At 38.0% G+C, this 24,851-nt stretch overlaps 1 protein-coding gene across 3 annotated transcripts; it reads right to left on the minus strand.

Moving 5' to 3' along the window:
* Positions 1-3,584: 3,584 nt before the first annotated feature.
* LOC103717038 (transcription factor bHLH137-like) lies at positions 3,585-5,928 on the minus strand. 3 transcript variants are annotated; one of them, XM_039129917.1, is made up of 8 exons: positions 5,375-5,928; positions 5,080-5,238; positions 4,924-4,989; positions 4,753-4,821; positions 4,591-4,674; positions 4,314-4,475; positions 4,103-4,219; positions 3,585-3,979 (listed from the first exon to the last, which is right to left on the minus strand). In XM_039129917.1, exons 1-7 carry the CDS (start codon positions 5,741-5,743, stop codon positions 4,139-4,141), a joined length of 990 nt encoding a protein of 329 aa, XP_038985845.1. In that variant the 5' UTR covers positions 5,744-5,928; the 3' UTR covers positions 3,585-3,979; positions 4,103-4,138. The 3 variants fall into 3 exon arrangements, with proteins under 3 accessions (XP_038985845.1, XP_038985844.1, XP_038985843.1); XM_039129916.1 differs by having other exon boundaries at positions 3,585-3,928; positions 5,080-5,247; positions 5,375-5,927; XM_039129915.1 differs by having other exon boundaries at positions 5,080-5,247; positions 5,375-5,926.
* Between the last annotated feature and the right edge of the window lie 18,923 nt (positions 5,929-24,851).

The following is a 24,851-nucleotide window of genomic DNA, read 5'->3' on the forward strand; positions in this document are numbered from 1 at the left end:
CCAGCTCGATTATTCTGGAGGGCGACTCAGCTACCGTTATTGAATGGATTCAGAAGGGTTTGAGGGGTGAGAGCTCAGACCACCCCTTGATCCGCGACATAGTCAGGATGATGAGAGATGGGGGGGCCATCCAGGCCAAGCATGTATTTCGGGAGGCCAATGGGGCGGCTGATTGGGTGGCCGCCTATGCGGCCCACCATTCGGGTTACGCCTTTTGGTCAGGGGAGGGGGAGCTACCATTGGCACTCCGTGAGATATTGTATTTTGATCTTATTGGGTGTATTCACACACGGTCTGTATGAAGCACCCGTTTTAGCAAAAAAAAAAAAAATAAAAAATAACAATGGCTTAAGAAATTGTCAAAATTTTGTTAGATGATATATTAATCAACTAAACTAACATTATATCATAGTAATGGCAATATATGTGAAAAGTTAAGGTGGGTATTTTGTAGGATTAAACAACCAAAAGAAAATGGTTTGCTCCAAGTAAAAGAGGCCAAATTTAATTATTCTACTATAGGATTTCTTGTTGATATCTTACTACGCTATCCTGGAGAGACTCTTAGAACAAGTTATATCTTATAGTACAATAACACTCTTCATATTATATCTTGAAGCAATCCTTCATCAGCATAGTGGTTCTCCAAGCTATCCTTGATGGATTTGGCATCCATGAACTATCTAATACTTCATGAATTTGACAATTTTTTAAAATATTCATGAGCTATGGACATGGAAAATAATATATGTGTAAAAACCCAAAAAAAAAAGGGAAAGGGCGGATGGGCCGGCCCAAAAAGACCGGGCCCATCCTCCTTATTACGATCGTGCCCTAGGAAAAAAAGGGGTGAAGAAAAAGGGGGGGGGCGCTAAGGTTGATTGCCGGAGGGGACACCGGAGAGGAGACGAGCGCCGGAGAGGGGATCCGGCCGGCCGCGCTTCGGTGAAGACTCCTCACAAATCGAGTGAAGAGCTCTCGGATCCTCGGATTTCAACCGAGTTGCTCACGGATTCTTCCATCCATCTCTCGCCGGAAAGATCGCCGGAGCACGCCGTCGGACCGAGGTAAATGGGGTTCCCTTCCTTATGCTTCATGTTCTGAATTTTTGGGAGGTGTTGGATTGGGTTTTGGCCGGAGAATCATCGGAGAAGAGTCCGAAACAGGGTACCCCTGTTTCGGCCTCTTCCTTGTAAATTTTGGCCACCGCCGGCCGCCGGTTGGCCGGGATCCATGGCATTGGGGGTTGAATCGGGACTGTGGGAGGTCGGAGTAGGGTTCTAGGGCTTTGGTTGGAGATGGGAGATGGCGGATCCGAGGCCTTCTTCCTCGTGATCCCGTCCTCTCCTCCTCTTTCCCCCGTCGGTTGGCCACCGGTGACGACGGCGGCGGCGGCGTGGGCCACCGTGGCTGCTGTCGGGGGGGGGGGGGGAAGCCGAGCCACCATCACGGTGGCCTTTCCGTGGAAGAAATGGAGGAAGGGGGAGGGGACAGTGTCGGTGGAAGAAGAAGAAGAAGAAGGAGAAGAAAAAGAAGAAGAAGAGGAGGAGACCTCTTCTTCTCTCTTTCTCTTGGCTAGCCACCATCACCGGCGACTGCAATAGTGGCGGCCAGCGATGGTTCGGCCAGTGGTGTTGTCGGGTTGGGGAAGGAGAGGACATAGCCACCATGGCTGTTGCCCTTGGATCAAGAAGATTTGGGGGAGGAAGATGTACTCCCAACCGTGAAGAGAGATCTTCCTTTCTTTTGGTCTTTTCACCGAGACCGGCCATCGTCATCGGTATGGCAGCGGCCCCGGCTAGCGACGATATAGGCCGGAGGTACAATGGTGGGAGTCGGGCCACCCCGACTGCCCTAGATTTGGAGGGATTGAGATGTTCGAGGACCTGGTGATGGACCCCATAGTAGATGTGAATTATGGTTTAGAATATTTAAATATTAAATAATTTAGTTGTGATTTATAATTGATGTTGTAGGGGAAGAGTCAGTGGAGCCAAGAGGTTTTGATCAGGGGACTCAGCACCCCAGCTCGTAGGTTATGATCCGGATCCGTGTTTGTGTCAGTCTACAATTTCTGTAAGAATCCCTACATCTGAGCACTTTTATTTATGCATATATTGGATTTATCGTTGGATATATTTTATCAGTATGTTGCTATTTGTTTTTGAGCTTGTATGACACTATGAGGTGGGCATTTTGTTTATTATGAAAGTATTGGAATAATTAAATTGGGAAGGAATAACATATTTTTGAGAAACTATGAAAATATGTGACGTAATTGAAATGTGATTAAACATGTAAAACTGGACATGTAAAATAGGTTGGAATAACCTTGTCATGAGATAGCCTCTACGAGCTTATGCGTAGAATAGCTGCCACGAGCTTATGCGTGGGATAGCCTCTACGAGCTTATGCGTAGGATAGCCTCCACGGGCTTACGCGTGGGATAGCCTCTACGAGTTTATATGTAGGATAGCCTCCACGGGCTTACGCGTGGGATAGCTGCCACGAGCTTATGCGTGGGATTTGTGCAGTCTTGGATTGGGTCATGAACTTGGTTAGTCCAAAGCCAAAAGTGAAAAGTCTGAAAACTTGGGAATCAGAGTAATACGGGAATGGATCACATAATGTGAAAAAGGATTTGTGCATATGTACTGATTATATACACTTGTTGTTTGTTGAGCTTTTGAAAAGATGAAATGACATTTATTTAATGTTTGATTATTTTATTATTATTACTGTGTGTGGCTGTTGGGATTCTTACTGGGCTGGAAAAGCTCATACTACTCTTACTTTCTTTTTCAGAGGCACTGGATTTGTAGAGTCCATCGGATGGGACGAGAAATGAGATCAGCATGGAGTCTGACTGCCAGATAGATATAAGTTAATTTATCTTTTGTTTATGGACATTGGAAAATTATGTAATAAATCAGTACATTTTGGTTGGATTTGATTTAATTACATTAATCATTGATTTTAGTATTTATGAAATTATTGAAATTATTTGTTTATCTTAGGCCTTGCATGATCTTAGGGCACTGCTCTAGGGCTCATGCGGCCGGTCACGTACCGGACCCGGGTGATGGGTTCGGGGCGTGACAATATGATTGATTAGTAGTTCTATACATTGTTGTTATTGGCACTTTCATTGCTCTGATTTGTTGGTACATTGATTTTACATGAACCATATACATCAATATTTTATTGTTGTATTATTTTAAATTTTTATTATGTTAAATTTTTTGTTATGATTTTCTACCTATCATTCACGTTTCTCAAGAACGTATCTTAGAGCATAAAGGGAACTGAACAAAAATTTCCTCCAAGATGCTCGACCCACAACTGTTGAAAGATCTAATTATTAAATAGATCGGTCCAGTGGACCAGTCCAATAATCACTCACCATATTATTTTTTTATTTAAATAATTCAAGATCAAATAAGGATGCCCCTTTATCTATCTTATAGGTGCCTCGGTTTTGGATTCATCCATTGGTAATTTCTTTCTTGCAAAGTCCCAACCATAAACATCAATCATAGCAAGAGAAGTGAACAGTACATGGAAGATTCCTCTGAGACCGTGAATAATATAACAATAAAGAAAGAAAACGCATCTTCCTTGGGTTGTCATGTCGGTCTCCCATTGCTACAATACTATGCCACCTCTCTCTCTCTCTCTCTCTCTCTCTCTCTCTCTCTCTCTGTGTGTGTGTGTGTGCGCGCGTGTGTGGCCATGAGGGAAACTGATATCAATAAAGCAATCATTATTTATTGCATTAATTGTCTTTGCAAGCCTAACATCACCATGAGAAGTAGTCTCTCGGGAGTGTCGTGGTCATCTGAGCTCGGCCTTCCTCTTCTCCCTCAAGTTCTCCTTACTTGGAATGCATTAGGGCTCGGAGATGGTCTAGATCCAAATAATTTATGACCTAATATGATCAATGAGATAAGACCCGTATGAGTTTCTTCCGCTGTTGTGCCTGCATTAGGAGAGCTATGATGTGGGCATTTAAGACACAGAGAAAACACCAAATGGGCCACAAGAAAAAGACACGAGAACTTGATAAACCTGAACATTTTATGGCTGCCATATTTGGACATACCTCATGTTTGTGAGGCCATTTTCTCTCCTCCTTTTTCTACTGGAAAGAGCACATGTCGTCAAACATCATTGGGTTGAGAACCCCCTGTCTTTTGTTATCCACTTGCACACCATTATCCTGAGAAGGATATCCATAGATTAAATTCAGGAATTTGACTTGCTCTTGAATTGTTTAAACATATATGTAAATAGGCTATCTAGGAGTAAGGAACCTGAGAAAAGTCTAGGGGCCCTCGGCCATGCAGTAAAAAAGGTGACGGGTCCATCATTATGCAGTCTCCAGTGATGGCCTCTTCAAAAGCTACGGGCTGAATGGGATTTCTTTGGAGCACAGAAGGCACTGGGATCGAGGCTTGTGACATGCCCTCTATTTTCTGGAATTTAATGGCCAACCTCCCCCATCAAAAATATGTACGTATAAAAAACTATACATGCGAGCATGTAGAAGACCGGATAACAGTAGACATGGGAGGTAGATTCAGTACCCACCTGCTGCCGATCCACATGTCCATTAAAATCCACAGCAAAGTCGTGCATTACTGGGCTCACAGAAGCAAGCTTCATAGAAAGGAACTGCACATGGATAAGCACCAAAGTTTTCATTAAAATCTAGTCCTTTTATAAAAATCAAATCTATTAAAATTGCAGTACCTCAACTTGATTCTGTAAGGATTGTACATAGTTGATGATCTCATCTAACATGAGCGCCTTTCCTGTGATCTACTCATCAAACCAAAGAAGCAGCTGTAAGAAAATTAATGACTCACTAGCAAATGTACAATCCATGTGGAGACAAAAGCTGCATCAAATTTAAAGCTACACCTTGTCACAACCAGGAACCAGGCCTTGCAGCAGCTTCATCCTCTCACTTATCTTCTCTCTTCTCACCTGAAAACCAAGTTACAAAGCATGTTCGATGTTTTTCTTTTTCTTTCCCATCTATAATGAACTAGGCAAAAGAGGTATGCTCAAGGGTACCCTTTCAGCAAGGCTGTGACTGTCTGTTGCCTGACCTCTCCTTGCTCTGACATGAATGTAACCTGTCGGAGGCTCCTCAAATGGCTTTGTCTCTTTCACCTCCTCGGCTTTGAGCTTCTCATCTTCTACGGACTTCTTCTGCCTCCTGCTCTTGCTTTCCTTCGTATCCTAACAACAAGCATTAGTACATTGCAACTAAGAGTTACTTATGTTCGAGCAATAACCAATTAACGAGAAAGTTGAGGTCATTAATTTTCTTGGTAACATTAAAGGTGAGGTCTTTAACACTTTTTACCTTTGACTGAATAGATTTCAAGCTAGTGCCATTTCTATTCTTTCTCTTCTTCTCCATGGAGCCTTGTACTTTAGTTGTCCCTTCACTTCCATGAGGTTCAACCAACACTGAAGAAGAGTAATCCATCTTGGTGTCCCCTGAGGGCACTATTATTGCAGTGTCAAAAGAGCTGCTGCTCTCAAAGGTCCTGGCTTCAGTTGCTGAGGCCTCTGCAATGGCTTCAGGTGTGCTGTAATAGAGGAAACCAGGGGATGCATTGGTCATCTCTCCAAGCTGGAGTGGTAGTTGAGGCAATTTGATGGGACTATTTGGAATGTAAGGAGAGTCCAGGAGGAGAGGATGGTGGTGTTGATATGGGAAGGCTGCCATCCTCTTGGAGAGCACAACAAAATTAGGAAAAGGTGAGAGTTCAATGCAATGTGTATCTGAAGGCAGGCCTGGCTTTGGCTTATATAAAGATTGGAGAGATGGAGTAGAGAGGCTATGGGAGAACTCTGCACATTTGACTGGTCTTATCAATGCCTCTCTCTCCCTCCCTCCCTCTCGTGTCTGCTATCGGATGGCTTATCCCGGGACCGGGAAGGTGGGCTATTAAAGAACCAAACAGACTGCCTAGAGTTTCAGCATGCCGCTGTTTTTATCATTTCCCCGAAACTATTACGTTGTAAATTACTTTAAAAGCCTACGAGTAGGCTTCTGACAGCAAAGAGTAGCCAATCAAATGGCATTTCTGAGGGTATTCTTCATAAAATAGTAGGTTTCGTTCTCTACTAAAAGATGCGATATATCGTTATTGTGATAAGAAATAAAAGAAACATACATCCATGTATAAACAATTAATATAAAATGGCACACCATCCAGAATAAATTGAACAAACGCCAAATATAAAAAATATTCACAAAAAATTGCAAAAGAAAATAATTAAAAAATAGAAGAAAATATAAATTTATTAAAAAATAGAGCACAAAATAAGAGTTGAGCTTCTATTTACGAAGAAGGCTAACATCTATCCAAAATATTTTATCTCACCAAAAAATATTCTCTCCCTTTTTCTCTTTTTCCATGCCACACTATAAAAGTACGCCAAAGATCTTTTTAAATAGAGCATCAAGTAAGTGAGATAGTTTGGAATGTTTGATTTCTACTCAAATATAAAAATCAATATCCACTAAAAGATAAACATTTGATAACTACTAAAAGATAAAAAATAACTATTTTAGAAAAATAACAAAGTAGAATAAACAATATCTATTCAAGGTAGGATAACTAAATAGAACAAAACTATGAATATAATCCTAATATAAACGAGCAATGATCCTCGATGCTCTCCCGTATTGGGAAGTTCATACTGACAATGCAGAGCTTGCTATACAAATATTTAAACTGTTTGACCGGTAATTCTTTGATGAAGATATCTGCTAGCTAATTCTTTATGCAAATAAAAACATATCAACCTCTTTACAAGCAATTTTTTTTCTAACAAAGTGATAATAAACTTCAATGTGCTTTGTTCTTGCCTAGGATACTAGATTCCTTACAAATCGGATTGCACTCTTATTATCACAATAAAGAGTTATAATATAGTTAGTTTTTTGACCCAAATCATTGAGCAACCTTTTGAGCCAAGTCGACACCTAAACTATCGTCGCGGTTGCGCGATACTCTACCTCTATAGAAATAATACCAGATCCCAAGCTAACAGAAATTTGAAAAATTAATACATTCTCTTCTTCGCGTAAGGCTACAAATAGGTCGGGTTGACCTGTGACCTGACCCACTTAGATCCGATCCGACCAGCTTTAAAGGATCTATGGGGCCAGACCGGGCAAAGTTCTAAAATTGGACATGTTCTATTTTTTGGGTCGGATCTTGGTTTACTAAATTCCAACCCAACCTGATCTGACCCAACCCATTATTTTTTGGATCAATATTGGATCGTTTACTCTATGACCCGACCTGAACTCGAATATACCGTTAGCATATATTCTTATGAGTAAAGTGCACAAAAAGACGACTGCACAAAGTAATTGCTAAATAAAGTTGGCAAGAATAGTTCTCCTCTAAATTGATGTCCAATAAGCCCTACCATCGTACGCCAAATAACAAGTGCTAATCATTTACATTTAAGAAAGTATGAATCATACAATGACAATAACAACATGAAGAACTATTTTTGAAATGCTAGGCAAGGCAGTTAAGGCTAAGAGCCCAACAAAGTCAATGGGTTGGGTCTTGGCGGTGCATGAGCTAGAATTTAAATAGGCCCAAACAAGTGAGTCTGCTCAAGACAATGCAAAACAAATCATATAGTTAGTTTAGTCTGTTGTGGCCAAGCAAGGACTATTTTAGTAGAACTTGGACTGGTTCAATTCTCACGGTTCCTCATATAAGGGTCGACGCAGATCCAAAATTTTTAGGTTGGGACTAGGTTATATATGGACCCAACCCGAATGACTTGTTGGGTCAGAAATTTTAGCCGTAGACCTAATCGGACTCGACCCAATCTTCTACTGGGTTGGATTTGGGTCCAACATTAGAACCCGAACAAGGAATCGGGTTGGGTCGGGGTCACTCATGACCCGATCCAACCTGACCTATTTATTCCACTAACTTCGGCTAGTATGCCGTTCTATAATTAATATATTTATATTAAAAAGTTTTTCACATCTCTACTTTGATCCTTTAAAATTAAAAATTTAGTGCATTAGCACATATCTACTGTGATTTAGTATAGCAATTAAGATCTGTTCGAGCACCTAGTAATTAAGGCTTTCTGTCATGTCTTTTGATGCTGTTGGCTAGCTGGATCTGAAACAGGACAATTCTTCTTCGTTAATTTCCAGAAAGGTCTAATGTCCTCTATTAAATGTTTATGAAGAGGAAGGATGTGGAGTCCTAGAGTTATGATATAGCTAAGTTTCAAACAAGACCTAGAAGCAGCATGGGACTTGTGGAAAGAAAAATAATTGCCCTAAGTGAACACGTTCAGATAAGAGAGAACTCTTCCTACCTTTTCAACTAAAAATATTGTGTCAAAAGATTTAGATGCTTAGATTCTACGGCAGGAAGATGCCCAGGCTGTAATTTGAAGTCTTTTTCTTTAGCTACGTGGCCTACCTGTGTCCTCATTGGTCATAGACCTAAGGCCTTTTTCTTGGACTGAATTGGCCCTTCCCTCGGTTAATTTTATCATTCCAAATGGTCAGTCTTTACTGATCAAAATGAATGAGCACCCCCCTCGGCATTAATTTTAAAGGAATTGGAGATGGTCTTCAGAACAACCATCTTGAGACGGAAAGAATGACCTGAACAGAAGAGGTCCAGTACTCAATCATCGGCCCTTAATTTCATGGATCGCATGATGGCTCGTGATTGAGCGAGACTGGGATAAAGCAAGTTTAAACTGCCTATGAGTGTCTTAAGATGAAATGCTTGTGGACTCAATTGCACAGATAGCATCTCCTACATGACATGCACTCACTATGAACTCCTTGATGTACAAACCTTGACAACTCAAAGTGACTTGTTAGCTTATTCTGTGGACCTCTAAATCAAGGGCATATAGGATACAATCTAATTATATACATATCATGAAATAGTGAGAAACATGACAATGGAAGTGGAAAAAAGATATCAAAATCATTGGTTTGTGAGCTTTACCTTCCTAGTGTTAAAGTCTTCTTGTACCTTCTCTTAAGAAGTTTCTGTGAACCTCCAAACCCGAACTATCGCCTGTCAAGTTAATTGAGGCGGTCCCAAAAGGATGCAAGCTCGAAGCCGAGGGCTAAATCCTTCAGGCCATGAGATCAAACAGCTCACATGCTATGCTCCACTGATATCAAATCTAACTTACTTATAATGATAATTATACACAAAGAAATGAACAAGAAAAACGTTCTACTAGACCTGTCTGTCATCTGCCATGAAGAAGATGGTTTCAATCAGTCTGAGCATTACCCGGCATAACACTCGATCAGCATCAGAACAGTTACAGTACATCAAGGGTGACGAAAACCTAGCTTCACTGAAGGTGACTCGTGAGTCATCACTGTAGATTTTAGTGCATTCAGTACATACATGGCGAGTTTTGATTGGTACGTGGTCGGCTGTGTATCTCGTATCGAAGCTGATCTGGACCACCGGTCCAGTCTAACAGCTGTTGCGGTGATCGAGGCGAACCGAAGCGTCCACGTCGTGCACTGCAAATGCAATGCAAGGTAATTATGATATCAACTAAAGCCAAAGAACCGGGTCCGGACCGGCTAAGTCGGAGAATAGCTGGCGCCTACGAACCGGGCCGTACAAGTCGCAGGTCTACGGAGGCTAAGATCCTTTTGTACGGAGCCACTTGAGCTATGACTGACACAATGAGGAAAAAGGCAGCGATACTAAAATAAACCAACGATTGGGACGGTGAACCTCGTTTGAGGGCTGTGCTTTGTTTGACCGCTAGGTGAAAAGGTAGAAAGCTCCCCCTTGAAATTTGGGTATCACCTCATGTTGGTTAATTACTCGTATGGTTTGCCTTGGTGAGCTCCTGTCAAATGGCATCAAACCTTGTAATTAATATATAGGAATATGTATATATATATATATATATATATATATATATATATATATATATATATATGTATACACACACATACTATGAATACATACATACATGCATATATATATATATATACACACACACACATACATACAAAAAATACATACATATGTACATATAATATATATATATATATGTATTTATGTATATTGTTGTAGATTATTAATATTATTTCAGAGACCAATGATTTTTATTAAGGAAAAAAAATAGAAGACTGGGATATCTATTCCCTAATCAAGTTAATTGTTACCTCATACTACCACACTTTGTTCATCATATGATAAGATCCTATATAACTCACTAGTCTCACTTATGACACCTATTATCAAATATAAAATGCATTCTGAAATATTCATTTTTTAACTCAAAAAGTATATTATTTATTGCCCCTATACACAACCCAAGAAGGGATGAATTGGGTTTTAAAAAACAATTAAAAAGGATTTACAATTAAAATTAATTTTCAATATAAAGTGGGTGTCAAAGTGAGAATGAGATATGAGAGGAAAGACAAGACACAAACAACAAGCAAACACACAATTTTTTATAGTGGTTCGGTGCCAATAAACCTAGCACTTGCGTTCATTTTGCAAGAATTTTTTCATTAAAATTCTACTGTAATCTATCGAAGATTACAGCAAGATTATTTTAAATGAGCTTATAATCAATCTAGTTGATTTTCTCAGATAATTAACCAAAACCACCCCTTATCCAAACCCTCTCTAGGCTTGATAAGAAATGCAATCTAATTCAAAGTTTGGATGGACCTTTTTCTAAATTTCAACCCTTGAAATTTGTCACAACAAAGAATAAGATTTAACAATTAAAACAACTAAAGCTCCTTAATGAGTTGATTGAGACTTGATAAAGCTCTTGTGGAAGCAGTGGTTGGCCTTGAATAATGCTTGAAAGCTCTGCACTTAATTGCTCTTGATATGTAGAAGATGTGAACTTTTTGGCTCACACATAATGCTCTCTTTTCTTTTGTTATTCACTTCTTTTTGTCTTTCTTGGGTGTTCCCATGCATTTATATTTTGAAAAATAATTGAAAGACGCTTCAAGCCGTTAGAGAGGCTAAAATAGCAGTTGGGAGTGAAAACAATTATTCTGATTTTGTAAAAAAACTAGCTGTTCTACTGTCGGTGTAGATGGGTCGACTCGACTTCTTCAAGAGTCGACTCGAGAAAGCCAAATTTTTGTTGCACTCTGTCTCCTATTTGCTGCCATTCTAAGGTTGACTCTTGGTCTACAAGAGTCGACTCATAATACTTCAAGGTCGACTTGTAAATATATAGTTTTTCAACCCCTTTTATCTTTCGCTTGAGATGGTTCTAGGGCTGACTTGGATTATCCAAAGGTCGACTTGTGAAGGCGCACTAGTCTTCTTTGTTGTGTTGGAGTCGACTCGCATTCTCTAGGGATCAATTTCTGAAACTATCCAAAACTGATGTTTTTTGTTTAAGCCTGCAGACGTTCAGAGGTCGGCTCCTAGTGTTCTTAGGGTCGACTCCTTTCGTACTAGACTTCAAAAATTTGAGTTATATTCTTTTCTCTTTGAGTGTTTTGGGTTTATCTTGGATTCTTATCAACATTCTCGCACACTCCAAACATATGATTAGTGAGCTTTTTACTCAAATATTTTGTATCATCACAATCAAACCTTTTGGGTCAACAATCTTTCTCCTTTTTGATAAAGACAAAACCTTTGTGTATCAATAAAAAATAGTATTGTTTAAAAATGAAAAGATAACACATTTTTCACTGTTACCCTTTTTGATACTATAATTGAATCATGCATAAATAATGCTTCAATTTCTATTGATTTGTGTTTTTTTCTAATATTTTGCATCTTCTTATTGTCTTTGATTGTGTTCAAATGACCTCTTATAAACTTTTTTCTATATCTTCCTTACTTTCTTTTAGTTTGCTCTTTATTAGTTAATTCTCCCCCTTTTTGTCATTATCAAAAGGATAAGATGATTAAAAGTAAGTGCTTGAAAGTAAATAACATGCAAAAAGGCATATACAAAAAAAAAAAATGAATGACTTCATTGCATTTCAAAATCAAAGATACATATAGCAAGTCATACAGCTGATGTTCCTAGGATGAGAGTTTACACAAGACAAATTGATTTCCTAGGTGACTATTCAAAAGATGAAGATGAACTTTGATGGGGACACTGAATGAGAAATAGACCAATCGCCTGAACGAGAGTGGAAGCTGATAATGTAGGAAACTCGAACCTCCTTGAGCATTTCTTGAATCTTTGCCCCCAACCTCTACGCCTGAGAAGTAAAATGCTTGGCATCCTTCTTTACAGAGGTCTGCGAGGTCTTCATCTTCCTCTCAATATCTCTAATTCTTCTGAGCTGGGTAGTCACCAAGAAGCGAATGTCTGAGATGTCGTAGATCAACTCTACTACCATCTGTTATAGTGAAGACACATGGGGCTACAATCTTTGATGCATAGGAAATGTACCTTATGGTAAATAAAGGGCTCCTTACTCACCCTGTCTAAATGCACCAGATGCAGCCAACTATACGATCACCTACTCAACTATGGTCCTCACTACTCCTCATCCAGTCTGACTCGTATTGCTCTTTGGATGCGGAGGTTGGAAGTCAAAGAAATCAGTGAAGTCTCCTCCTCCATGTTCCAAATGAATCTCATGCTCAACTGAAAGCTTCGGTATCTCCATAGAGGTAGGTGGCTCGGTAACCTGATCTGTAAGAACTGTGGGCTCACTGGGTTCGGCCTTAGGCTATTCGTGCTCATTCCCTCTTGGCTCATCTTGTCTTCTGCCACTTCTTCTCACCTAATGGTCGTCAATCTTAGTATATCCCATCCAATGTAGTGAGCAGTCATTGTAGTTATTGGTGTGTATCGATGCTCTCGAGGTCTTTTTCTCATGTTTGACACCATGTTTCTGAAACACCAAGGTCAGGATCATGCCGTAAGGTAAGGATACCTTTGATCCACTCGTTGCCTTGTGCATCTGTCGAAACATAAACACAGGCATGTTCCGAAAATATTTTCTGAGCACATAAAACATCACCACAATGTCTCTTTCCGAGACAAAATCAAACCTTTCAGTCTTGGAGAAGAAAATTCTACTGATCATGTAGTGAAGGAGTCTCATTTCTACGTACAACTGATTTGCACTCACCTCCTCTAGTTCGTTGATGTCCTTATAGTCTAGAATGTGATAGAAACCAATCCCACGCTCGTTTCGCCTATCGGCTCAAGATCCATCAATTGGCATCCATAGAAGTCTTCCTAAGCTCAATACATTGAATGTAATATGAATGCCCTTGACTATGGACTCTAAACTCCCTACCCCAAACTTTGCATTCCCATAAAATTTTCTAACCAAGTTGGGGTAGGTTGAGATGTTCCGGGAGCATACAAATTTGAAACCATCTTCTCCAATTTTCTTCTAATAGCAAACCCCTCTTGATTCAAGAAATCAAAAATCCATGTTCCTCCTGGTTGTGACAATCCATGAAAAGAGAGGAACCTTACTTGGAGAGGGTTGAGGAGGAATAGGAGCCTCTTCTTCACAAGGTGGAGGATGGGGGTCGGATCGAGATTTCGTGCGCTGTTCTGTCTACCTAGGGTTTTGGTTCGCTTCATCTGCTGGGCAAGTTGCTTCCAAGGAGCCATTTGAGATCCAATCGATCTAGGAAAGAAGAGATTAATGGCTTGCAATGGGCCACTTTGGGAGGAAAAAGGATGGGAGAGATTTTTGAGCGGAGAAAAAAAGAGTTGAAATGAAGAGAATTTGGGACAACTCGGTTATAGATCCTGCATCCCTAAGTCGGGGACTCGGGGTCGACTCAAACTAATCCTCGAGTCGACTCCTCAGAAGGGGTCGACCCATCTTTTCGCATGAGTCCACTCGTCCACAACCTACACAAGCTTGAGTTGACTCCCTCTAATTTGAGAGTTGACTTATAACTCTTCCTCAATCCGAGAGGTTGACTCCTCATAACTACAAGTCGACTCCTTAGACTGGAGTTGGCTCTATAGAAGAGAAAAATCAATACAAACATAATTAATTTAGGGTCAAACAAGAATAAAATCAGATTGACCAAGAGAGATTTAGGCTTTTGTGATGTGGATATTAATTGAGAGGATCACACACTCCTAACTCACGTCTAATCATGCTAAATCTATCCTCACTAATGGGTTTGGTGAAAAAATCAGCTAATTGTCTATCAGTACTAACAAAATCAAGCATTACATCATTATTTTGAATATGATCTCTAATGAAACGACATATTACTATAATGTGGTTAGTTTTTGAATGTCGAATTAGATTTTTTATTGAATTTATTTTACTTGTATCATCACATCTAATAGGTATCTTATTATATTTTATTCCAAAATCTTCAAGTTATTGCTTAATCTATAAAATTTGAGCACAACAACTTCTAGCAGCAATATATTCAGCTTCAGCCAGGGACAATGATACCAAAATTTATTTCTTGCTAAACCATGAGCTTAAGTTTACACCTAAAAATTGATATGTTCTACTAGTTCTCTTTCTATCTAGTTTACATCTCGCAAAATTAGCATCTAAATATCCTATTAGATTTAATGATGATTGTTTCGAGTACCAAAGTCCTATATTTTGAATTTCAATTAAGTATCTTAAGATTCTTTTCACCACAGTTAAGTAATATTTAGGATTAGATTAGAATCTAGCACATATACATACACTAAATATAATATCAGGTCTACTAGTAGTAAGATAGAGTAATCATCCTTTCATGCCTCTATAAAGTTTTAAGTCAATATTCTTACCATGCTCATCTGAATCAAATTTGCATGACGGACTTATTGGGGTGCCTAATGCCTTGGCATCCTCCATCCCAAACATCTTCAATAGCTCTTTTGTGTACTTGCTTTGATTGATAAAAATTTTCTCATCCGTTTACTTGATTTGGAGTCCGAAAAAAAATTTTAGCTCTCTCATCATGCTTATCTCAAACTTCTCCTATATTAGCTTAGTAAATTCTTGACATAAAATCTCATTAGTGGCATCGAAGATAATATCATCTACATATATCTGTATTATCAAAAGATCATTGTTCTTTCTTTTTAGAAACAAGTAGTGTCTATGTTTTCTCTCATAAATTTATTTTTAGTTAAGAATTTACTTAATCTTTCATACCAAGCATAGGGTGTTTGTTTCAAATTATACAAAGCTTTGTTTAGTTTGAAAACATGATTAGGATACTTATGATTTTCAAAACCAGGTAGTTATTCTATATACACTTCTTCAATAATATAGCCATTTAAAAATATATTTTAAACATCCATTTGAAATAATTTAAAATTTATAAAACATGCAAAAGCAAGTTACAGCCTAATTGCCTCTAATCTTGCTACAAGTGCAAATGAATCATCATAATCAATTCTTTCTTCTTGTTATATTCTTGTGCAACTAGTCTTGCCTTATTTCTTATGATATTTCTATTTTTATCTAGTTTATTCCTAAATACCCACTTAGTTCTAATTATAGGATGATTCAAATGTTTTTTAAATAAATTTCTTATATTGTTCTTTCAAATTGATTTAGTTCCTCTTGCATAGTAGTTATCCAATTATAATCTTGTTCAATTTCTTTAATGGTTTTAGGTTCAATTTGAGATACAAAAGCTAAAGGATTCCAAATGTTCTCAAGTGATGATCTAGTTCTAACACCATGAGATGGATCCCAGCTAATCAAGTCTTTAGGAAGGTTGTGAGCATACCTCCATTCCTTAGAAAGATCATCATTACCTTGATCCTCGATTGGTGGATTTTTCCTATGTTCTTCTTCTTCATTCTCATGTCCATTGTTCTTGCTGTCATCATTAGCTGGGGTCTCCTTTAAGGTAACCTCCTTCCTCACTTTTTCTATCGCATCTGCATCATCACACACGTTTTTCTTCCTTGATGAAAGATTGTTAGTTTCATCAAACACAACATATATGGATTCCTACACTACTAAAAATTTTTTGTTAAAGATTCTGTATAGATTCATCAGATATTTTCTTGGTCATTGAAATCTTATTAAACAACTTTTTCAACCAAATTATTCCCATATCACAAGCTTCCAAATCTCAATAGAGATTCTATCATGTCCAACTACTTTTTCTATTTTCACTTTTTTTCATAACATCGTTTACCTAAAATACCCTAATTGTACGTGTAAAACTAAACCAAAGAAAAACCTAGCAAATCTCTAACCTCACATATTGCTTTCTTAACCACCTTATAACTTTCATATGCTTCTATATTCCTACATTTAAGCAGTCTTCTATAATACCCATTTAGCCTTAAACATCAGCTGAAATTTTCTTACTCGGCTGCTAGGCTTCCTTATAAGATAGCCCCTTTTCCGTTGATTCTCCTCATACCTCTATGGCCGCTTTCTTACTATAATTAGCCATCTCTTTCCTCATGGTATTCATTTCCATATATAGATCTTATTTTCCTTTATTTGACATTCTATCCTTAAAGGCCAGTTATTTTCTCGCATCACAAATTCAACAACCTATTTCTCGGGTCCCTATTGTCTTGAGTCCTTTTCCATTTTCTAATATACACATCCAAAGCTACTAATTTATTTTAGATGGTTAAATTCTCATCTAGTTTAGTAAGAAAGAAATCTGATTGACTAGTATTATGCTCACTTTAAAGTTATCAAATAAGAGTATTTTCCAAAGTATGTGTTAGCTAATAGTAGGTCATATACTTTTGCGAACTCCAAAATAGCATTCCCTTCATCATTTCTATCTCTAGAACCATGACTTTCATGTAACCTTTCAAAATATACTCTATATTTCTCCATGTGCCCATTCAAATTTCCTTCAATAAACATTTTTCTTCACTTGGAATGTTTTGAACTAGTCCATCCATGTCCTTCAATTGCATTACCTTGTAGCATCATCCTAATCACTAATCATATTAATAGACTTCTCTCTTAACACAATTTTTTAAATTCTATTTCCGACTCTCTTATTGCCTACAACCTTATTATTTGAACTCTTATCTACAATAATTCTTACTCCATTTTTATTCCTATATTTCCATTAGACCTACTCAAAAACCTAGCGGCCTGCCCAAGCTTGGCACATTTCAGACAGTTCTAGACCTGGTTTTTCAACCGGCAGGCTGAACCAGGCCAGAAATTTAAGCCCATCTTTTAAACGGGCCATGCTCGGGTTTGCATCGACCCAGCCCGAGCCCAGCCCGAGCCTCATTATTTAAATTAATAAATATATAATATTATATATGTGTGTGTGTATATATATGTATATGATATCTCTTAAATCCCCTTATAGTTTTACAAATTTACATCCCTAACTTAACACTTAAATCCTACTCCCATTGGCTCCCCGTCGTGTCATCCGCTCTCTCTCTCCCTCTCTCTCAGCTTCGTTGCGTCGTCTGTCGTCCCTCCCATAGTGGCCGCATGGTCCGCTCCCCCTCTCGCTATGGCTGCATCATCCGCTCCTCCTCTCGCCATGGCTGCATCGCCTACACCCTCTTTCACCACCCCCATGTCGTCTAGTCCCCCTTTCACCGCCCCCGTGTCGTCCACTCCCCATCTCGCCGCTGTTACATCATACCTTCCCAATCTCGCCGCCACCACAATCTTGAAAGCTTGAGGCCCAATCTGACGTCCAAAGCTACCGGGCTCAAGCTTTGAAAAGAAGCCTAAAGGTCAGGGCGGGTCGAGCTAAAGGCCTAGTTATTTTTGGTTATGCATGGCATTGAGCCTAACCCAAATTCGACCCAACCAGTTCAATAAACAACCCTAATCTCCATGTATCCAATGATTTATAACATATCTTACCAACTTCCTTCATCTTTTTTAATTATTATTATATATAATATAATATATCAATATATTAATGGTATGATTAATATAGTGTGAATATGACACTAATAATATTATATTATCATATGAGCTAAACAAAATCAGTTCAGGTGTGGCTCACAAACACACAACCTAAAGGTCCAATTACCTACTGCTGCCAATTGGCGTACAACTGCATCGCATTAATACCCCTGGCGGCTTTGCTCTGAATAGAATAAGTTCTATGGACGGTGAAAAGTTGGACCAACACCTTCCTCTTCTCACTGTGCCCTTCCAATGCCGAACTCCCCTGTTTCACTGGTTTCCACTTCTTCCCTCCCAAACTTTAATCCTCCGTGAGTGGAGCGCCAATAAGAAACATCAGGAGCTCAGAACTTCTATTGTCATCATCCCCCAAGATATGGCCTAGATCTACCTTATGAATTTAAAAGAATATGTATTTCAAATAAGTAACCATGGCAAAGGGAGTGTTTTAAATTAACCTCCATGGTACAGAACTTGGAGTGGAACGAAATTAATGAGGCATTGACAAGAGAGGGATGAAAACGAAGGATAAAATAGTCTTTTTCTTTAAATGTAGTTTTGTGAAATGGAGATGGTATGCTGACTGTATATTATTGTTTCACTTGTGGTACATGTCCTTGAGCCACACACCTAAAATAAGTCTGAGATGAACTAGGCTCCCATTGATTAGATTTGAAGTAGGATAGGATCAAGTGAAATTCTAATACAAGGGTCTTACAACAATGATATGAGCCTTGAATACGAGCTACTATCTTTAAACTGCTTTCAGATAAAAGATCTTCTAATTTGAAGGCCTTTAACATATGTAGCCAGTGGTAAAAAATTAGAGCTTAAATAATACGATGACCATCCATTTTGATTATTTGATGCATTGGCTAGAAATCTTAGATTACATGAATATGTCTTTAAAAAGTTTACAGATAATACATCATAGTCAGTGGTTTGGAAAATCAATACTAGACTCCCATCTTTAGATTTCTCAGGATTGTATCCAACTTCAAATCCGATCGACCATATCCCAATAGCTTCTTCTTCTTCTTAGTATTTTTTTGCTTGGTTGTTTTCGTTTTTATTTTTCCCTCTTTCCTCTTGGCTATCTAGTCCTCGTAGTTTGGCCTATTTTGTTTTAGCTACCCTAGGCCTTCCCTAAAACAAGCTGGATTAGTAACTCTAAGATGTTCAATCAGTCCATTAATTGCCAAAGTATTTTAGCTTTTGCATGATACTCAAGGTTTAAGTCCCAATTTGTTTGCAAGACAAAAGACTTTAGAGAGATCTTTATGATAGGTTTAAGTCCCAACAAAGTGGCCAAGGCATCACTAATGCTGCTATAATATTATAATCAATTACAGTTATAGTTCTCATTTACGGGCAAATAAATACAGGATTTTATTTTATTGTAACTATAAACCAATCAACCACTGGAAATGTAATTGTAAATGCAGCAATTACAACCACATGTAACCCCAATTACATGCATTTCCCAACTAGTGGAGCCTTATGAAGTATAAGCATAGACATTATAATCAATGAAAGAATGATTTTTCAAAACTTAGTCTGATGAATGAGTAGCTAACAGATGGTTTGACTGCAGCACAAGCCCTCTAAAAAGGGGACAAGATGTAGGATTGCCTTATGAAGTGCTCCAAGCACCCTTCTAGTATTCCTTCCAACTGGGAGAGAACAATGTTCTTCAAGTATTTAATCAATAATCAGGGGCGGCCCAATATATTTGGAGGCCTAAGGCAAATCCAATGAATGAGGCCTCTTTTTTTTAATAATATTTTTTTTAATAAATATAAAATATTTAAAAAAATGATATAGAAATAGATAGCTATCAAGTATACTATTTCAATAAAGATATATAAATTTAATAAAAATAGGTAAAAAACTTTTTTAACTTAATATAATTTTTAAATAAAAGTAAATAAAAGTAATTGCTCGAAAAGAAGGGTCATGAAACTGATTAATTAACTAAGATAATGCTTGATAATAGTATTTATCATGTCAAGCAAAAGCCGAATAGGAAATGGTTATCTCATGCCACTTCATTGTCAAGGTAATAAAAAAATTGCACCTCTCTATAAGAGAAAGTAGGGGCATTATGGGAAATTCACTCCATCCAATAAATAAAAGTCCCATCCCACCGTCTCCCCTTCAAGTGAGTACCCAAGCAGCAACTGCAACATCACAGCACAGCAACCATTCAACTCCCTCTAGCTCCTTTTCTCTCTCTACCACCCAAGAGGGGAGAAGAAACCGAGAGGAGAAAATTAAAAGAATCTCCACCCTCCAAGAAGTCCATCTCCGATCCCCCTATCTTTCTTCCCGATGGCCCAAAACCAAAAAAGAGAAGGGATGAAAGATAAGAGTGGAAGACGAAGGGGGGAAGACGAGAATGGAAGGAATGAGTATTTGTATAGCTGCAGCATCTTCCGGTGGGGGCCTTCCCTGGGCCGGGGGCCTTAGGCGACCGCCTCAGTCGCCTAAGGCTCGAGCCGGCACTGTCAATAATAGATGCATGCATCATCTATAACAACACAGTTACATTTTCCATGACATGCCCTCATGTCTGGAGACCGCTTGAATACTGTGCATATGAAATCAACATCCTCAACTCCGACAATATTTTCCGAGCGATGGTCTTGTTGCATTGATCATTCAATAAAACGTATCCATAGTGCCAATTCGGAGTGGATTGCTTTAATGACTTTGAAAAAATAGCCACTCCAATCCATTATTTAGATATTGTATCTGATTAAAGCCATATGAGCGCGATGCCTATTCTTGCCCTAACAATTTTTAAGCATCCGCAATGATCCAATTCTTTCTATAGAGTACACTCTGTCTACTTGGTCATCCTATCCAATAGTGCCACTTGCAGACTTTTTTCTAGCTCAAAACCCTACATATGACATGCCCAATTAATTATTTATGATTGCGTAAAGAAGGCAGCCATAATATCTCAAAATTATTATATTAAATATATAAATGGCTTTTACAACATTTCTTACTTCCAACAATCTTCTACTTGCACTAAAAAGCCATGTGGATCTTTAATCCTTAAGGCAAACACATAATGCATGCTTATACTTTTATGACTTCCCAAGTAACGAAAACCTTCCTACGGTATAAAGCTACCTCAGCAAATCCCATTTTTAGATACAAGCAATTATCTTATAAGATATAGAAATAGCGAGAAGACCTTATGGTTATATCATGATTCATCTAATGAACCAAAATCCTATTTTTAATTATTGAGAACCAATAATCTAAGCAGAATGGACAAATAGTCATCTCAAGTTGCCCCTTACTTTACACATATGTGCTAATTATTCTGTGAAAAATATAGCATCATATCTGTTTGCATAAATCTGGGAAGGATTTTTCTTATAAACCAATTACACCCATTAAAGCTCAACAAAATTAATCTATTTTTATATAGCTAGAAATGTCAACTGATAGTAATAAAAATAATCATCAACTATGAAGATGGAAGTGCGCGGGCATTTGCTATCATATCACAACTACTACTAATTGCTGGGAAAATAACTAGATAGAGATTGTTATCTCTCTTTCTCAAATCAAAACTCTTTGAGAAGGGATTCCATGAGATAACCAATTCCATATACTTTCCAAGCAAACTACTGTAACACCTACTAATTCCATATACCTAGGCATACTATGTGTGCATTTAAATTGGCTCATACCAAAGTCATAACACTAGTCAAACTTGTCACATCATCCATAGTAGCATAATCAGGAAGAATAAAAAATAACTACTTAAACCAATTGTCAATATCCACATAATTAGACCAATTGTTCATAATCATAAAAAGTGGGGAATTATCATTAAAAAACCATGGACCAGAACATGTCCACTATGATGTGACCAACTACCATCAATCTAAGCTGCTACTTCTCTAGCCAGGCAATCCCGCCATCCCATCACCCATGCCTGGCTTCGGTGCCTTTCCTGCAAATGGGACAGTCATGGACCAACGTTAGTCCATAGCCCAAGATAGTGAGTCCCACATCAAATAAGACTATAAACGTTAAAAAGTCTTCCGCTTTCCCTTGCACTTTGGGAACTAGATACTACTAGCCGTTCCTCTACTGGTGGCCCAGCTTGCTACAATCGAAGCAACCTTCAACCATTTTCCTGCCTTTTTCTTATTCTACTTGGAATGGTCCTGCTTTGATGGTTGTTGAACCTGCTACTACTATTACTCAGATCCTTGATCAACTCCCCTGTTATTTATACCACCCCTCTGCCTAAATGTCCTTCTAAGATGTGGTGCTTGTGTATAATGCACTTCTAGAGCTTGTTTCACAAGCTCCTCGGCCTCTTGGAGCTGTTGGAGAAACTTAGTGAGGGTCAAGGTCTTACTGTTCAGGTATAATTCAGAAAAAATGTCAATATTCAGGCAATGTTCAAAATATGGTGTCAATCAAGGTGTCAAGAAGGTAAACAAGTTTCTTTTCCTAACATTACTCCTACATTTGAGATATCGTAGTGCATGTTAATTAAAAAACCATATTATCATACTCATATTTCCTAGCACATGTCAATTAAAAAAAAGCATATTACTATTCCCATATTAACTACTTCATGACCATCCAAGGTTTGACATTCTATATTTATTGGAGCTAGTAAGATAATGAAGCATACAAACAAATGGTAAATTCCTGCACAAACAGAAATGGTTACCCTTTACATTGTGTTTATACATGCATGACATTTATGAAGAAGTTTTCAACTCTATATTTATCAAAAACATGTGAATGTGGATGTGGATATGAAATTATTCATCTGACATACAACTCAGAAAATGATGCCAACAACACCACTTTAGAAATCAGAGAGATCTGGAATAGGGTTAATTGGACATGAATTACAGTTACATGTCTTGAAAAAAATGTATTTCATTTTCATATGAAGGGTTTTGCAACTTTCAAAAGAAAAGTGCAACAAAGTTCTGTACACTCATGCTCAAAAGTACTATTGCACAAGATAAAATGCATTGCTTTCCACTGTGCTTAAGCAAGCTCAAAATTTTACTGAGTTGCATGCATATTCAGCCAATGAAGAATGAGAGAAATCATGGTAACAGTATATAAAAACCAGGTCAGAATGATGATCTATCGAACTAGCTCTGCCAGTGGAAAAACCAGTCAAGTACTCACCTTGAGGAATCAGCTACACCGTATTTATAAACTGTAATTCCTGCTTCTAGTTGAGACATCAATACAATTGTTCAAGTTCCTCCCTCATATAATATAGAACCCCAATAATTAGTAACTTTTTCTAATTTACCAAACAGAAGCAAGGTTTTATTCTTCAATAGTTTTAGTAGTTCATATGGAGAAGATGACAGCTTATCTAGAATCCTCTGCGGAATGAGGATGAGTCTAGACAGCCACCAAGAGAAATTTCTACTACCATTGAGACAAGAATCTTCCCCCTCTGCGGACAAGCCCCTTATCATTATGTCCAAGAGAATTGTTGATGTTAAAGTATGAATGATACCATGGACGATGTTCCATTGCGTCAGACACTGTACTATAAATCGATATATTTCTAAAAACAACCTTGTGAGAAGTTACAAACCACATAATGATTATAAATAAGGAGTAAGATTCTCTCAACAACCAAATATACCTATGCATCTAATATCGGACTTAAAATGATCAAACCCTCCCCTTCATAACTCCCTCTTGGACAAAACTAAATCATCAAATTAAGGCAAATGAGTAGAAAATTCTCATTGTGCACCAAAAAATATTTAAGCAACTTCTTCACCAATAATTATGCAAAGGAAATATTATTTAAGACAGCGAATATTGTGGAACATTGAATTACAATAACCATAATGAAGTGGTATAAGGGGCAAAATAAAATAGTACAAGAGCATAAAGATAAAGATAACATTGTTACTATATCTTTAAAGATGATAGCTCTGACAAGAGATAGGTGAAAATCTAGAATTTCTTACACAAATACATCAAAGCACATAACCAGGCCATCTTCCTGCTTAACAAAACACCTACTAGCAAAGAAGACAAGGCACTTGCCAAAGTGGTTGTGAAAGCACATTTGCACAGAATTGGGATGCACTGAGGTAGCACATATAGATAAGGTAGGCATGGAATAGAACTTCGACAAAACTGGGTACAAAACGAACAACTAATACTAGAGCACTTGGCTCTGATACCACTTGTTGCCCAAGGTGACAACCCAAGATGGGGGGTGAATTGGGTTTTCTAAAAAGTATGATCCCAAATTAACTTACAGATAAGTGCACAATTTAACTTATGTGAAAGGTGTAAATGCAGTGAAAGAGAATATAAATAAGCTCTAAGCAATCACAAGTAAATCAGTAAGAAATTAAGCTAGAGCAACTACACAATGCAAAAAGAAAAGTAAAGCAAGATGCACAAAGGAACACCATCCAAATACAAGCAAGTATAGTGGTTCGGTGCACTCCAAGGCACGTATGTCCACTCTCCAAGCACCCTCTTGGAAATTCACTATAATCCAGCGGATTATAGTTAGATTGTTTTACCGGGCTCACAATTCAAAAACTCACACAGTTGGTTTTTCGGGCCCACCAACAAAACCCTCAACTCAATTAGTTTTAAAGCTCACCAACAAAATCTTATAAGGAGAATAAGTAATTCAAAATTTAAAGCTCCTTAAATGAGCAAACAAAACAATTATGCTTTAGAGATGAAAGAAGAGAATGATATCACTTGATGGTGCTTTTCTTTTCTTCCTCGCTGAGATTGCTTCACTCTTTAATAAGTTGGCTAAGCTCTTGAAAGCACTTGGAATTTCTGCTCAACACTCTTCTTCTTGGCTTTTAACTGAAGCAATAAATGAACTCTCTTGGTTTTGCTCTTTCTCTTAAATGCACACTTAATTTCTCACCAAAATTATTTTTCTAATGATTAGTAGCTCCTAAAT

This window comes from Phoenix dactylifera, chromosome 9 (assembly GCF_009389715.1).
Source record: "Phoenix dactylifera cultivar Barhee BC4 chromosome 9, palm_55x_up_171113_PBpolish2nd_filt_p, whole genome shotgun sequence".
NCBI classification, from domain to species: Eukaryota; Viridiplantae; Streptophyta; class Magnoliopsida; order Arecales; family Arecaceae; genus Phoenix; species Phoenix dactylifera.

Bases quoted from the DNA above. Each gene is read 5' to 3' on its own strand.
- LOC103717038 (XM_039129916.1), bottom strand. From the start codon at position 5,743: ATGGCAGCCTTCCCATATCAACACCACCATCCTCTCCTCCTGGACTCT. The intron at 5,248-5,374 runs GTAAAAAGTGTT...GCTTGTTGTTAG, and splicing joins TGAAATCTATTCAGTCAAAG to GATACGAAGGAAAGCAAGAG. The intron at 4,220-4,313 runs GTTCCTTACTCC...TATCCTTCTCAG, and splicing joins GGCCCCTAGACTTTTCTCAG to GATAATGGTGTGCAAGTGGA.